At 42.9% G+C, this 15,114-nt stretch overlaps 1 protein-coding gene across 1 annotated transcript in view; it reads right to left on the minus strand.

The window, feature by feature from the left end:
- The window catches only part of bahcc1a (BAH domain and coiled-coil containing 1a), a 68,991-nt gene that overhangs the window by 23,580 nt on the left and 30,297 nt on the right, over positions 1–15,114 (minus strand). Inside the window, exons 3-5 of the mRNA XM_025064516.1 lie at positions 7,225–7,407; positions 1,563–1,688; positions 1–1,400 (exon numbers count right to left, since the gene is read on the minus strand). The exon at positions 1–1,400 is cut by the window's left edge and continues 937 nt beyond it. Coding sequence (XP_024920284.1) covers positions 1–1,400; positions 1,563–1,688; positions 7,225–7,407 — 1,709 coding nt within the window. The remainder of the gene's footprint in view (positions 1,401–1,562; positions 1,689–7,224; positions 7,408–15,114) is intronic.

Consider the following 15,114-nt stretch of genomic DNA (forward strand, 5'->3'; position numbering starts at 1 on the left):
CTTGGGGCCCTGGGGCAGTGAAGATCTGAAGACCTCAATGTCCACACCGTTGTTGATACACTCGGCACTGCGCGAACGTACCACCTGGTGCTGCTGTTGAGAATGAGGTGGCTGTTGTTGCTGGGGCGGTGGAGGGAGCTGTGAGGCCTGGAGATGCTGGTGGTGGGACTGCATCCAATCTGGAGCCTTTTCAGTCTTTCTGTATTGGTGCTGCTGCTGCTGCTGTTGTTGTTGTTGGTGTTGTTGTTGTTGCTGCTGCTGCTGCTGCTGTTTTCTGTGCCAGCTACTATGGTGACCATTAGCACCATGCTTTTCTATTCCCTTTTCTTTAGCATTACTGCCTCCTCCGTTGCTAACCCCCTGACAGTCAGGGTTTACGAGAACATGGAATGGCCCGTTAGTTTTTTCCCCCAAGTCTGCCACAGATGGAACATACGTAGGTCCGGTGACCTTAGGATCTCGTCCCACATTGGCTGATCCACTCTCATGTGAAACAGGGTTTGCTATTGGAGCAGATGGGGGAGGACAGAAAATCTCTGGGTGATGATGTGTATGGTGGGAATGGTGTGGGTGGTGTGGATGTCCAGGGTGGAGTTGAAGGCAATGAAAGCCCCCTGGGTGAGGATGTGTATGGGGGTGTGCATGAGTGTGTGGATGAGTGTGAGCAGCTCCAGGAACTGAACCCATGTGTAATGGTGGAGGAACGGAGTAAGGAAGAGAGTGGTGAAGGGGTGCCTGACCCCTTTCTAGACAATCTGAGTGTTCACTGATTCGCATCTCTCCACTCACTCCCTCTTTGGTGCAGCGACTGCTCCCATTGGTCCCCATGTGTCTTCCCTGACTGTTCCCCACCACTCCCATACCTGGAAGGCCCTCGCCCCCACAGCTGGACATGCTGGGCTTAGCCACTGTTCCATGTCCTGCATCTCCATTCTGGATCTTGCCATTATGTAAGCAGGCACTGAGAGGTTTGCTCATGCTCTGTGGGTGCTCTTTGCCGTACTCCATTGTAAGTGACGTTTTGTGCCTCTCCAGGGACTGACTACTGACCTCTTCCAAAGGTAATGGGTGCTGTGGATAGTGTGGGTGGTGCTGATGGGAGTGGGAATGTCGGTGGTGTGTGGGCTGGGGTGGCTGTTGATTGTGGTGCTGTTGCTGCTGCTGTCTTTCCTTTGCCTCGTGTTTGCCATTGGATCTTTCCTTGTCCTTGACAGACACCACTCCTCTTTCCAGAGACCCCTCTTTAAGACCCTTATGTAGACCCACCCCAACCCCAGCATCTCTGTCTCTGCTGCAGGACCCCTGAGAGTGGCCTGAACCTGTCCTTGACATTGGTGGCAAACTGTGATTGGCAGGGATAAGTGCAGACTGGGATGGGAGACCTCGAAGGTAAAAGTTCTCTGTGATGGAAGGAAGACAAAAGCAATTACATATATATATATATTAAAAAAAACCCCGCTACGAATTTTTAAATCAACATCAAATAAAACCACACTATGCTGTGCAAATTAGATTTAAACAAGTTTTTGAGTCAGATGGAAATTAATAATCTCACGGCTAACCTTTTTGGGTGTCATAGAAACGGTGCTGCCCATAGAGAACACCAGTGTTGGCATGGTGATCCAAGTGGCTCATGGGAAGGAAAGTGTGGGCCAGGCTTCCTGAAAACCGAGGATACCCTGGAGCTGCTGAAATAAGATAGTGGAGAGAGGAGAGAACGGAATTGATAAGACAGGGACAATAAGGGCCAAGATTCAGTTATCCGTAGCAGCCCAGTATAATCCTTCAAGTCCAATGCAGCTGGTGGTGTTCATACGCAAATAGGCAGTGGCCCTGCCCGTCATGTTTGCCTTTCATGCCTGAATTTCAAATGTAAACAATACAAGACGCGCTTGGGATTTGCCGTGATGTATGAAATTAGTCTTTAACACACATGGAGCTCCTTGTTCATCTCTCTCGCTGTCTAAGAAAGGCCACTATCACGTTTATTCATCTGAAGAGGTTGTGTTTGCTGTGGGATGAGCACCACATGCCTGACCTTTACTGACCTTCATCATTGGTAAAAGGTCACGGACCCAGGCTCATTAAAACCAGCTTATAAGAGGAACATGCACACCACAACCAGAGATGAGTTTTTGTAACGGTAATTTTGGTAACAATTGTGGAAATAAAAAAAGGACAAAATATCAGCACAAAAAAAAATTACAGTAATAAAATAATTGAACTTTATTTTAGTGTAAGGGTCATTCTTGTCTGTGTCATTCTCTCTGTGGTTTTAAACCCATGCTGGGGTCGACTGATTTTATAATGTAAAACTAGACAGGGTCAACACCTCCTCCTGTAAAAATATGAATTATCACTATAAAATAAATGAAATACTGCAAGAATAGAGGAAAGGAGCCAAACAAAATGACAAGTATTTGGAAGAGAAAAAACTGACCTTCATTAGGAGAGAACAGGAGCCTTGTTTTTTGTTTATCTCTTAATGCGAGAGTCTTTTTCACAGACGTGTACTCTACTCTGAACAATCACCACATACAAAACAATAATCTTCATGACCCTGAATTGCTATAAAGAAGGCCAGAAGCTTCAATCCTCCTTGTCCCTGCACCTGTTCCAACCTTAGCCTCACACTCACAGATGGAGTGAAGAAAAGAGGAGGAGGAGAATGAAATAAAGCAACACACAGCTCTGGGAGCTAAATGAAGGACAGATGTATTTGTGTTGGCAAGCACACAACCTGATCCTGTAACGCACAGATGCAGTGTGTTTGTGTATATGCAGCATGGTGGTGTGTTTTTTTCTTTCAATACATCAGCTCCAAGTGTCAAATGTCTCACTTTCAGCCAGGGGAACAATGGGGCCGGTGCTGTGAGACCAGCTCTCTGGAGGGAGGAGTGTTATGGTGGGCTTAATGACCCCGTCTCCGAGCGGCCCCTGTATCCTCCAATTCTAATTAATGAAAGGGGAAGAGAGGGCCAACAGCCCTGCAATAACACAGGAGGTGCAGCTTTTTAAAGGGGGCAATGGGGTGATTACTGCATACCCTCACGATTCTCCTCCTCTTTCGTTATCATCTATTTTTTTAACTCTTTCTTAGCTGTTATGGTTATTGTCGTATATGCCAATCCATCCAGAGATGGAGAAGGAACGATGGGTGGATCTGTAGTTACAGCGAGATGTTTTTTCTCAGTCTGATTTATAGAGTAGAGAGCTGGCTGGCAGTCTTTATCCAAGCTGGGAGATGGGCTTTCTTCTGCAGCAGCGTGTTGTCTGTGAGCGTGACGCTTGACAGCGTAATCCCTTTTCACAGCGTGGTATGGCTCTGCCCGATAATGCCAGCCTACTCAGTTTCAGCATGCCCTCCATTGGTGTGGCAAGCAGGGGACCGCTGGGCATGGCGAAGCCCGTTCGGCCATTAATCTGCCCGGGACAAGGAAGCTGCTGCTTCTGCTGCAGGCAGAGTAAGCAGGGTCTTAGTGCATCTGCTGACTGCACAGCAGCCTCATTCTCTCTTAGTGCAAGATACACACAAACATTGGAGAACGAATGGCAGAGGAGAAAATGCTCATTCACACAGTTAGAAAGATATGTGTCACAGCATGGAAGAATGAGAGAGAGGAGGCCGAGGAGGAGGAGGACAAAGGACAGGTCTGGATATATAAGAGCTGCAGCAGCTAGAACTACAGGCAGAGGCCAATCATATGTTGATTCTGATCCTAATAGTCAACTGTGATTTTATATATTTATGGATGAAATGAAGAAAAGTAAAGTGGACGAAATCTAAACCAGCTAACTCATATGAGAGGAAGTGGATGGGTTTGTTACATGTACTGTTAGGGGACAGAGAAGAACATTTTGACACATTTTCATTTGCATTTTTTCATGAATCACCTCAGTCTTAACATACCATCTCAACATGTGTTTGTAGAAGCTTCAACTTCTGGTCCGACAGCTGATGAGTACATGGCAGTGAGTGAGTCTCCAGCTGACAAACCGACTGACAAAACTGGCAAATAGACTGTGTGCAGACAGATTAATATTGGAGACGGCTAAAGCTTCGCCTCACTTCAGGTTTTCAAGACAACACTTGGTATGTTCCACAAGCCGACCTAGACCTTCTGAAAATATTTCGATTTTTAAATTTTAATTGTCGTCTTGCACTATGTTTATCGGCCTGCTGTTCATCGCTATCCACTTGGCTAGAATATTTGCCAGTCTGTCGGTCGCTGACATGCTCATACGTGGGATGTTTTCCTCGAGTTTAGTTTGAGCTTTGCTATGGGTTGCTAAATTGCCAACTTCTTCGCTGCTAACGTTGGCAGTGGTTGCACTCGCACTGGGTGCTTTTGCGTTGATGTGGTATGCTAAACACAATGACAGCCAATCAGTGTCCACTTCAGGTGTGACTGACCATTGTTTTCTACTCCCAACAACTCAAGCACAAGACGTCCAACACATAAAAATGGATTTTATAAAAATGCAACTCGCATACAGCAACAGTAACGTTAGAGATTAAAAACCATAACATTTAGTTGACGGTGTAGATGGGTTCCTTGGCTTCCATGCACAATGTTACTTCTGTATATTCCTGTATATTTTCCTCATTCATCAGCTGTTCACACCCATTTTTCTCTCAACAGTATGTTGAGTGCAAATTAGACAAGAAAGTATTCCGGGGCCATTCTTCTGTCCACTAGTCTGGAGACATCTGTCCACGTTATTGAAGGATTTCATATCTTCTCCAAATGGAAAAATAACTAAATTGAACTCTACCTCTTGATAAATGGATGCAGCATTTCAGAAATTGAGAGATAGACAGAGGAAGAGGAGGAGGAGAGGAAAAGGCTGAGCCGCCTGTCAGCTCTGCTAATTGAGAAAAAGCAACAGAGCCATCAAGATGACGAAAAGGGAGAAGCAAAAGCAAAGAGAAGACAGGAGGTGTTTAGTGGAGGAGGAGGGGCAGGAGGTGCTGCGGTGGATCTTCTCAGATTTAACTAATTGAAAGGAAGGGATGCAGACTGGCAAAAGAGAGAGAGAGAGAGAGAGAAATTGAAAATGGCATCAGCACATAAGGGAAGAAAAATGGGGGCGAGGGGGCAGCTTAAATCCAACAAAAGAAAAGAACATGGATGAGAGATGGACAAGTGAAGATAGGCCTGGAAAGGCGTATCAAACAGGAGTGAATTAGACAGGTGTGTGCATGCATGCATGTGTCTATTTGATATGTGTCGACAGAGATATGAGAATGCATTTTTTTTTTTTTTTTTTAGTTTTTTTGGCACAGTGATAGGAGTCTGTTGGACAGAAGCCAGCTTGGCACTGGACTGTGAAGTGACAGTTTGCATTTAAAAGAAAAAAAAAAACTTTCACACAAAAATTCGATCTATTTGAATGGAAAATGTGCATGTGAAGATGGGAATTAAAACATATACTTATTTTACTGTAAGTCTACGAACACTGAAGGGCAGCCCAGTGGTAGGAGGGTTCCAAGTCTGTATCTCATGTTTTGGGAAAGTAGCATAAATTTACTCAAACTAAATGGTGTTAGATATGTTCTTTTTGATTTTTTATGAATTTAATTATAAAATCATATATATATATATATATATATATATATATATATATATATATATATATAAGCGAGTTAACATAGGAGTGAAAATGTCTTTATTTACTGTGTAATACAAGTGTGTAATCTAACTACAGATTTGATTAGACTGTAACAGATTAACAATATTATTGTCTCTTCACAGGACTTGAACAAAGCACTGTAATTTGTGTTTTTGTATGAAGCGTTGAATGTCTAACACAGAGTCTTTAAACAGCACTTCTTTATGGTAGCTGTTAATGACTGCCTGACACATGGCAGGCTTTAGTTCTTCAGTCTGTAGAAAATCTGCTCGCTAAGAGTTATATGTCATGTGGATTTCAAGATCACGCTCCTGCTTTTGCATGCAAACAGTTTTGCCAATGAAAAAAAACTTAAAGGACGCAAGTGAGAGTACGACACCAAACACACATGCACGAGTCAGTGGCTGCTCTGCTGCTGCTGCTGCTGCTGCTGCTGCCGGGGTTCTGCTGACACCCGGAGAGAGGAGGCGAGAGGCTGGGTAATTGTGCCGCTCATTTTGATGACTTGCTTTTTATGCAAAACAGGAAAAAGACAATATGCAATTATCTTGAGGAGGGAACAGCTGAATGTGGTTGATGAACAGTCTGGATTCAATCATGCTCTTAGTGTGTTATATGCAATTAAACTGCAATAGAGATAATGGCCTACACTGCCAACTGAGTAATAATCCCAGTCATAATCACCTCCATTACTTTTATTAGGCCTGGCTTTATCATCATCACTCTTATTAATATTATTCTATTTTTCCACAAGAATAAAGTCTGACAATAAAACCTTGAAACTATTCTCTAAGGTAACAATAAAGTCAGGTTGAAGAAAAAGTGTTCCTGGCTGAGGTGAAGCTTGAGCTGAAATTCAAATCTACACTTTTTGTGTTTGTGTTTGGACACATTTTTGTCCCTTAGCGTCCAGCCCATAACGCTGTCTTTTTACCCGAGAATGGAAAAGGCACGAAGCATCCAAAGGAGAAAACAAAAACCTCTATAAATGAACCATAGGGTGATGGTCCAACGTAGGTCCTGTCCAATAAGGCTGTGATCCTCCACAGAGATGGTCATCACATTACATGCTAAGTCAAATATTGCTAGCAGGTAAATCCATTGTTTGAATATTATGGTGGAGCATAGAGAAGAACAGCATAAAGTTAGCTTCATGGAAACTACAAGCCTACAATTAGCCCAGAGCTAGCATTAAACCCACACAGACTGGACTTGGACATGTCTGTTCCATGAGATTTTTCAGGTTGGGAACCAGCAGAGAAAAACTGTAATGGAGGCCGGATCTGAAAGTACAGCAACAGTCGCTTCAGAGGACACACACACACACACACACACACTGATGTGAATGGAACACTGCAAGATTCCTTTGTACAACATTCCACTGTGTATTCCTATCCAGAATTCTAACAATAAATGTTGGATCTGGGCCTAAACTGGTTCACAAATAAATAGGTGGGAACTGGGCGCTCTTGAAAAAAATGAGTGGAAACCACAACCTCAACTCCATGAAATACACAATATCAGAGTAACGATACACCTAAGAGTGTGATCTAGATGTGGGGTAAGAACACAGGGTGTGATTTTAGGTACCTTCATGTGAATGGGGAAACCAGATTTGGGAGGCGCTGGAGTGGGGTCCGCCCCGGAAGGAAGGTGAGGAGGGTGAGGAGGGTGGTCTGGAAGGGTGAGGTGGGTGGGAGGGAGGTGAACCCAGGCTGCTGGCCAGGAAGGTGCCCATGAAGGATGCGGAGGAATTGCCCATCAATCCACTGCCTGTAAACCCACAGGGACAAAAGGTAAGGAGAGAATCACGGTTAGAATTACGGATTTACACACGGACCCAGATCAGGAGGAGAAGACAAGAAGATTAAAAAAAGAAACAGCAGATTTACATGTAGATGTAAAAGGATGACACCCACTGGCCCTTCAGGTGAAACCATTAAACCAAGCAAATTTGATTGCTGCAGAAGGTAAGGGTGTTCGATGTGTGTGTGTCTGTGTGTGTGTGTGTGTGGGAGAAAGAGAGAGAGAGAGAGAGAGAGAGAGGGAGTAAAAGAGCAAATGAGTGTGAGACTCTCCTCCCCCTCTGTGACAGCACAGTCCTCTCCCTCGCCTTCTCTCCCCATGGGCAGACTGAGGTCTCATCTCACAGCTGAGTACACACTTTCTCAGGCTCTCTCTGTCTCGCTCTCACACACTTTTGCTCCCACTCCCCAGTGTCCCTTTCTCAATTTCTCTCCCTCCCTCCATTATCTTATGCTTTTCCATCTCTTGCTTTCATGTCCTCGCTCTCTCTCATTGCTCTGCTCCATTTCACCTCCTCTCCGTCTCTCTTTCACACTCACACACACACTCCACATACAGGACTCCATATTGTTGTTGGGTTTTTGTTTTGGTCACCTGCTTTGTTGTAGTGGTCTGTTCTCTATGTTTACAAGTCAGCGGAGGAAAATAAACTATTGTGTTGGTCTGAAGAAAAAAAAGACCATTATTACGTATCATATCAAGGCAGGGCCTCACGGGAGACAAAGCTGTTAGCGTAACTGCCTTACAGCAAAGTCATCAATTTGGTGTTTTAATTTTTCAGTCTCTATATGTGGTGGCCCTGTGATGGACCAGCGATCATGGGTGCTAGGATTGGCCTCAAACCACTCTGCTCCACAACTGTCTCCAGGCAGTACCAGCAAAGATTATTTAAATTTTTGTCAACTAACTTGCTAACAGCCAACATTATAATTGAAAATGTCTCAGTGCTTACAGATGGAGGGAAGCCATATAACCAACTAATATTTTTCCTTTTAGATGTTTTTTTTCAGGGTTAGAAAAATAGAGTCAGATGGCGTTAGATCAGGCATGGCCAAACTAAGGCTCGGAGGCCGGATTTGGCCCGTTCAGCTTTTTAATCCGGCCTTCCAAACTTTTCCAAATAATATAATTTATTTATATTATTATTATACTTCTGCCTTTTCCCTGCAATACCCACATTTCCCCAATAGATGGTGAAGGAAATGATAAAAGCATTTTAGCATTTTAGCCTTTATGCATGACTTTCACAGGTCATTTATCTTAGTTCACACGAACACTCCATCTATCTCCTCCTGACCCGACCCCCCTGTTCAATTTTAGGACAAATGTGGCCCCTTTTAAAAACAGATGTGATATTACACATGTCGAAGAACTTTTTGACTTTTCCTTGTAAGTACAGGGTCAAATGTCCAACTAGGCGTTCTAATCCAACAAAAACACAACACACACCTCTCTCTCTCTCTCTCTCTCTCTGTGTCTTACTGATTTTTCTGATCTATGGCACTGCTTTGCTTCATCTCCAATCATAACAACTAGCAGAACAATCAGTTAACGAATGGCAGACCTGTGTGTTCAACACGGCCGTGATGAGTAATTGACTGTCAGCAACTCCTGTGTGACTTTGGTACTGATTGTCTATTACTGACTAAACTGGAGAAAACACACTGATTAACCAATGCTTGAACTGCTTTTCCCAGTTTGCACCCTGAATCATCGCACATTCATTTCCTCAAAGTGACCCTGCTGAAAAAAGACATAGAAGCAAGTCATGTGATATAAACTAACGTTTGACCTTTTGTGACAGGCCAATCCAAGGTAACTCTCTCTGAATCCCTCCTTTTCCACGAGTGTAATACCGACCACATGGACGTTCTGATCAACCGGGCAGTGAGCGAGCACATCCTCTGGGCCGACAGCGAGGATAAACCCATCAGTCTGCTGCTCTCTCCAGAACCAAAGAGGCTACAGCTCACGGCCAGAATGGGCATTAATGTGCCTTCACACACACACACACACACACACACAAATACTGACACACTCCTGTCACACTTTTATACCAAGTCCCAGACAGATGGAAATCCCCCACAATCCCAAATTTTACAGCGCCCTCCCTCATTAGTTAAAGAAAAAACTGTGTGTGTGTGTCTGCGCTTGTGTGTTTAACTACACATTTGTCTATTACTAACTGAGAAGAACATTAACTACTAATGGTTTATTAGTAAAAAAAAATAAAAAAATGAAATGAAATAATTTGTTACCAAACAGTGTCACGGTGTCTGAGGAATTTTTTCTCCACAAGATGTTTCAAATGAGGAAGCAGTTTTTAAAAAAGACATTTCACCATGGATGAGTGTGTTTTCCATTCCTCCTCCCAACAACGTTCCTCAGTCATGAGCTGGAGGCTGCAACACGAACGTCCACTTAAGTCAAAATTCCTATTCCTCAGCTTGGGTGAATTTGTCCAACTGCCACGTTTTCATGAGTCTCCAGCAGGTCATCATGTTTGTATCTCATTTTAAAAGTTTTTAAAAATTCTACTCAGCTGTCCCTCTGGAGTCACGGGGCATCTTGTTGCTTTGTTTTGGTGAATTAATCCAATCTAACTGTCTTCTCCACCTTAAATCTGAACTGCCACCCCCCCAACCCCCCACCCCCATCACCCTGTCCCTGCTCTTGAGAAGCGCTGCTGGAGGTTCCAGTCAACATGCTCTGTGGGCACTCCTCCAGCCGCCATCATCCAGATGCCAACGGGCTTCTGTATGCCACTGCTCTTCACAACGCTCGCTCATCAGCTGCTCATCACCCTCTCTGTCGCCTCCAGGAACCCTAACTCACATAAATCTGTTAATACCCCTGCATTATTAACAGCCTGGCCCGAGAGAGAGGGAGAGAGAAAGAGGGAGAGAGTCATAGAGAGTGGCAGGGATTGGCTTAAAAACCCCTCTCCACAAACCAAGAGGAGAAGGAATTTATAGCCAGGAATACAGTGGAATAAAAAGGAGGAGATGTGTCGTGAGTGGGAGGGTGACGATTGGTAAAAATGGGAAGTCTAGATGGGTCTTTAAAATTTGGGTTGGTAAAAAGAGAAAGAGAGAATGACAGAACAATGGGTCGTTTTACAGAAGCTATTTTTAAGTTGTGGGAAGTGGTTAGTGCTGGTCCTAGGCCTGATGAATGCCACCAGTTTGTTGGTTCAATACCCATTCCCCCAGAACCCAGTTCTCCGAGCTGCGTGGGTTCTTCCCACACACTCTGGTTCCCTCAAACAGTGCACGCCTGCCAGACTGGGTTACTAGACGCTAAATTGATTGAATGTGAGTGTGGATGGTTGTTTTTACTACATGTGGCCCTCGACCGTCACCCCATTACTTTGGGGATTAGCTCCAGCAACCTTTCCACCTTGGAGATGACCACGAGGCAAGGCTAGCGTGAATTTGCTGCTGTTATCACAATATTCTCTTCTGTCGCGATCTGTAGTTAACGCATCTCAGTTGTCATGTATTATTGAATAATTCTACATCAGAGGTCTCCTTCAGTCTGAGTTCCAATGTAATATATATAAATACTGCACATACTGTAGTATCCCTATGTTCTATATTCAAGTACTAGACATGTGGGCAGAACATTAACAACAGAACTCCTGATGCATTGTGTTGTCTAAGCTAAGCTAAGCCTACATTTCCGGCCTATTAGAGTGCAATTTGAACTCAGCACTCTGTCCAGGAGATGGAGCCTCCAGATACTGTGGATGACTCATGCAGCCAGGCCTGCACCTCTGGCCTGAAGGTTCTGGACAATCTCCTGCTGTTTGGACTTTATCTGACCCACACAGTGTTCACGGCACATTTCTAAACGGGCCTTGTAAACAACAGTGACCTTCACCTTTTACACTGACTATTTGCTGACTCCTTAAACCATCACTCACACAAATGACCCCCCACCCCACCCACCACTGTGATGAAGCTTGGCTGCTGATGAAAAAAATACATGGTAATGTGGTTACACACAAAAAAACAAACAACAAAAAAAACAACTCATCTCATCTCTTTACTCAGTAAAAATACCACGATCCTGCTTCATTTATCCCAGGTTAATATGAGTGTGGTAGAAAAACTGTTAGAAATATGATGGTTTGAAGAGAGATGACAGCTTTTAACTGTGGCTCAAACTCCTGCTGTGCAACAGCACTTAAAGTCAAGGTGACAATCAGAGCCATGCTGAGGGTCAAAGGTCAGAGGTCTGAGGCGTGATTCTAGACTGACTTTAATGGTTTATTAGACAGCCAATCGGGTGCAGTGAGACCATTTATGCAGTTACTGAAAGTTGTGTGTTTTCTTTGCGTGCATTCTTCTCCAGTTGCCAGGTGTGCATTGGTATGAGATGACGTGTGCTATCCTAATCACTTCATTAACACAGATCTGTGACAGTGATGAAGACTGATCCTATTAGAGAATTAAAAAAAAGAGTGATACTGTACTGTGATGATGGAACCCCGCGATTGTGTCTGACAAAAATAAACTCCCACTTCAACACCCTTCACCTGCGATGAATTGATGTCAAACTTAGCAGGCAGCTTCATCTATAACATCCTTTGAACTGTTTTTTTCCCACTAGTTCTACTCAACCTTTCTCACTAATAGGGATGCCTCAATGACACATTTTACAAACCAATGCGAGCATTTTTAATTGCGTACAGAGTACAGTTACCATTAGCAACAGCCAGTTATTATTTTCTTCAAAAACGGAAACAAAATGTTCTTCATTAAAGAGTCTTTAAACTGACACTGTTATTATATAAAATATGTAATAATAACAATATATATGAAAAACATTTATAAAAAACATGTTGAAAGTTAAAGATATAAAAATCAACTTTTAGCTGAACAGAAAGTGAGCAGAGCTTTCATTTAACACAATGTGTTTAACACACAGTGCCTTTGCTGTCAGGAACAGTGTCACTGAGTAGTACGCATTTTCATGTTTCATTTAAGAAATTCCCACAACTTTTCGATTTGGCAAAAAAAGTCTTCAGTTATTTTTATTAAATTCCTCTATGTCAAAACAGAACCAATATTACAGTCGGGCTCCAGTCTTTGCCCCTGATGTTAAAATTCCTCCAAACTGCGGACATTGTTGATCTACTCAAATAAACAAACCATGAGGGAAACGAGACACTGAGCTGAACACTGACTGACTGCTGAACAGCTGGTCGTAGTGAGAAGCTGCCACAGATTATCTGGTCACTGTGTGTTTGAAGGCATCACATCAATACCAACACCAACATTTACATTATCTGAATGTTTAAAAAAATGATGGAAAAATACATGAAACGTCTCTTTTTCATCCACTAGATTCATATAAATCTCCCTTCTTCAATGTCAGGACTCATCGTTGTGTGGTGTAATGAAATTCCTCACATAATAAACATAGCTATATGCACTTAAGTGCTGTGGCTGCAGGGCATGAGATAATGGTGAGCATGAAAGAACAAGGCAGCAACAAAACAGGTTGACATTTAGACCTACTTCAAATAAGAAGCCAATAAGAGCAGCAGTAATATCAGGAGAAGTGCCCTGTGACCAAAAGTCACCACAAATGAAACTCCAAGCCTGTGGAGACGTGGCAGCTGAGATGGTCGGACGTGAACATTTACAGTGTTGTTACCTCAGAGGACAAGTGGGAGAAAAATGCAGTCTCCTATTGAATATGAATGGGTTCATTTCTATTAAATCTCTACAGTTTAATCCTTTTCAGGGTGTAATAATGCTGCACTGGAGGTTTTTAAAAAAAGAATCTGGATTCTGATGATGAGCTGAAAATCCTGCACAGTGATATTTTCAATCTATTTTAACCAGTTAAAGCACAATTTCACAAAACTGCATGAGTGAAGATTTATTACTCACACTCCATGAGTACAGATATGTTCAAATTACCTGGTTGAAGCAACTATTCTCCTGTTTTTCCCTGTCAAATGAGATTACAAATCTGATTTGCTTGTGTCTAGAGCCCACAAAAAATATTTAAAATTTGGACAAATGTTACTGTTAGCAAGAAAAGCTAAACATTTAGTGTCAAACATAAAATTGGTGTTAACTTAATTTCTGTAAAAGATTCACAGCCTCCTTTTATCTGCCGCCTTCTTATGATAATGCTCCATTTGATGCAGCAGTCAAACACAGTCCTGCAGCGTGTCAATGCAAAGATGCCGAAGAGACGCGTGTGGCTTGGGAGCCACAGGTTGCACACCCCTGCTCTGGGACCAAGTAACTAGGAAATGTTGTATTTTTAAGCAACTGACTGAACTGCCAGTAAAATGTTCGTTTCATGTACTTTGGCAAATACTGGTAGCTAAAGACCTCAATTAAGAACAACTGACAGACTTTAAACTATAGAGTATAAAATTGGACAAATCCTGCAGAACCAGTGTAGGTGAGGGTGGAGGCGTTAACCAGTCCTAATGTTTCATTCCAGTGTGGGTGTGTGGGGCAAAGAGTCCCGTTTCCACACAACAACAACACAAGTGCACACGCCCACGCATAGCAGCGTGCACACACACACACACACACACACACACACACACGGACAGACAAACACAATGAAGAAGCCCCCGTGAATGAGCTGCCAGCAGAGAGGCAGAACAGGCAGAAGGAGGCCGTGTTGTCATGGTAATAAAAGAGAAACAGCACTCCAGGCTGAAGGCTGAGTGATCACCGCTACAGCAGTGATGGACAGTCGCAGCGGTGATGCCCAGGAACAGCAGTCCACGCCCAGTCTACTGCTTTGACCACTGTGCGTCATTTTTTTCATATATACACACATATATACACATAATATACAAATAATATACAGTATGAGAATCTGGTGCAGGGCAACACTGATGAGAATCACCATCTGGGCAGCGTGAATCGAAAGGCCAAAAAAAGGTCAAACCCAAGAAGAGCAACATTAGCATGCTAACATTAATAATGCTAATAATAGTGAAATAGTTGAAATCAGAATAGACACAATGGCAGCAGCTATTATATCTATTTGATGACCTGTTTAATGTCATCATTAATTGAATAAATGTCTCAATAGATTTGTCATATAGCAAAGCTCCAATTGGTCAGTCCAGCTGTCAGTTACACCATGTGAGCATTAATGACTACAGGACCATAATCTACTAAACTGACATTTGCTTTCATTTGTGTCAGTTTTCTTAAACATGCTCATAAAAAACTCACATCTGAATCCATTGTATATTTTATAGTAACAACAACAACAACAAAAAACTCATCTAAAACTTAGAACTTAAATATTTAAGCCCAATAATGGCTGAAACCGAAAAACATTTTAGTCAGACAACTTTGGCTAAATTGAAATGCGCTGCCAAGTTTAACACTGATTCATCGAGGTGTGAGCCAAGGAAAACAAAGCAACGAAAACAGGCACCCGCCCACAATACGCTGTTCTTTTCAATGCCGGGTATTAGATCTAAAATTTCACATCCTGGAAAATACACACCTATGTAAATGCACTCACATGAGTGTGCTGTGCATGCACAGAGAGACTGCAAGAAAGAGCGAGAGAAAGACAGAGAGAGAGAGTGAGAGAGAGGGAGAGAGAGAGAGAGCGTTCCACAGCTATACCTTTTGTCTAAAAGAAGACAAAGTACAATTATTTCTGTGTGCATCA

Source organism: Cynoglossus semilaevis, chromosome 17 (assembly GCF_000523025.1).
Source record: "Cynoglossus semilaevis isolate Cse_v1.0 chromosome 17, Cse_v1.0, whole genome shotgun sequence".
Taxonomy (NCBI): Eukaryota; Metazoa; Chordata; class Actinopteri; order Pleuronectiformes; family Cynoglossidae; genus Cynoglossus; species Cynoglossus semilaevis.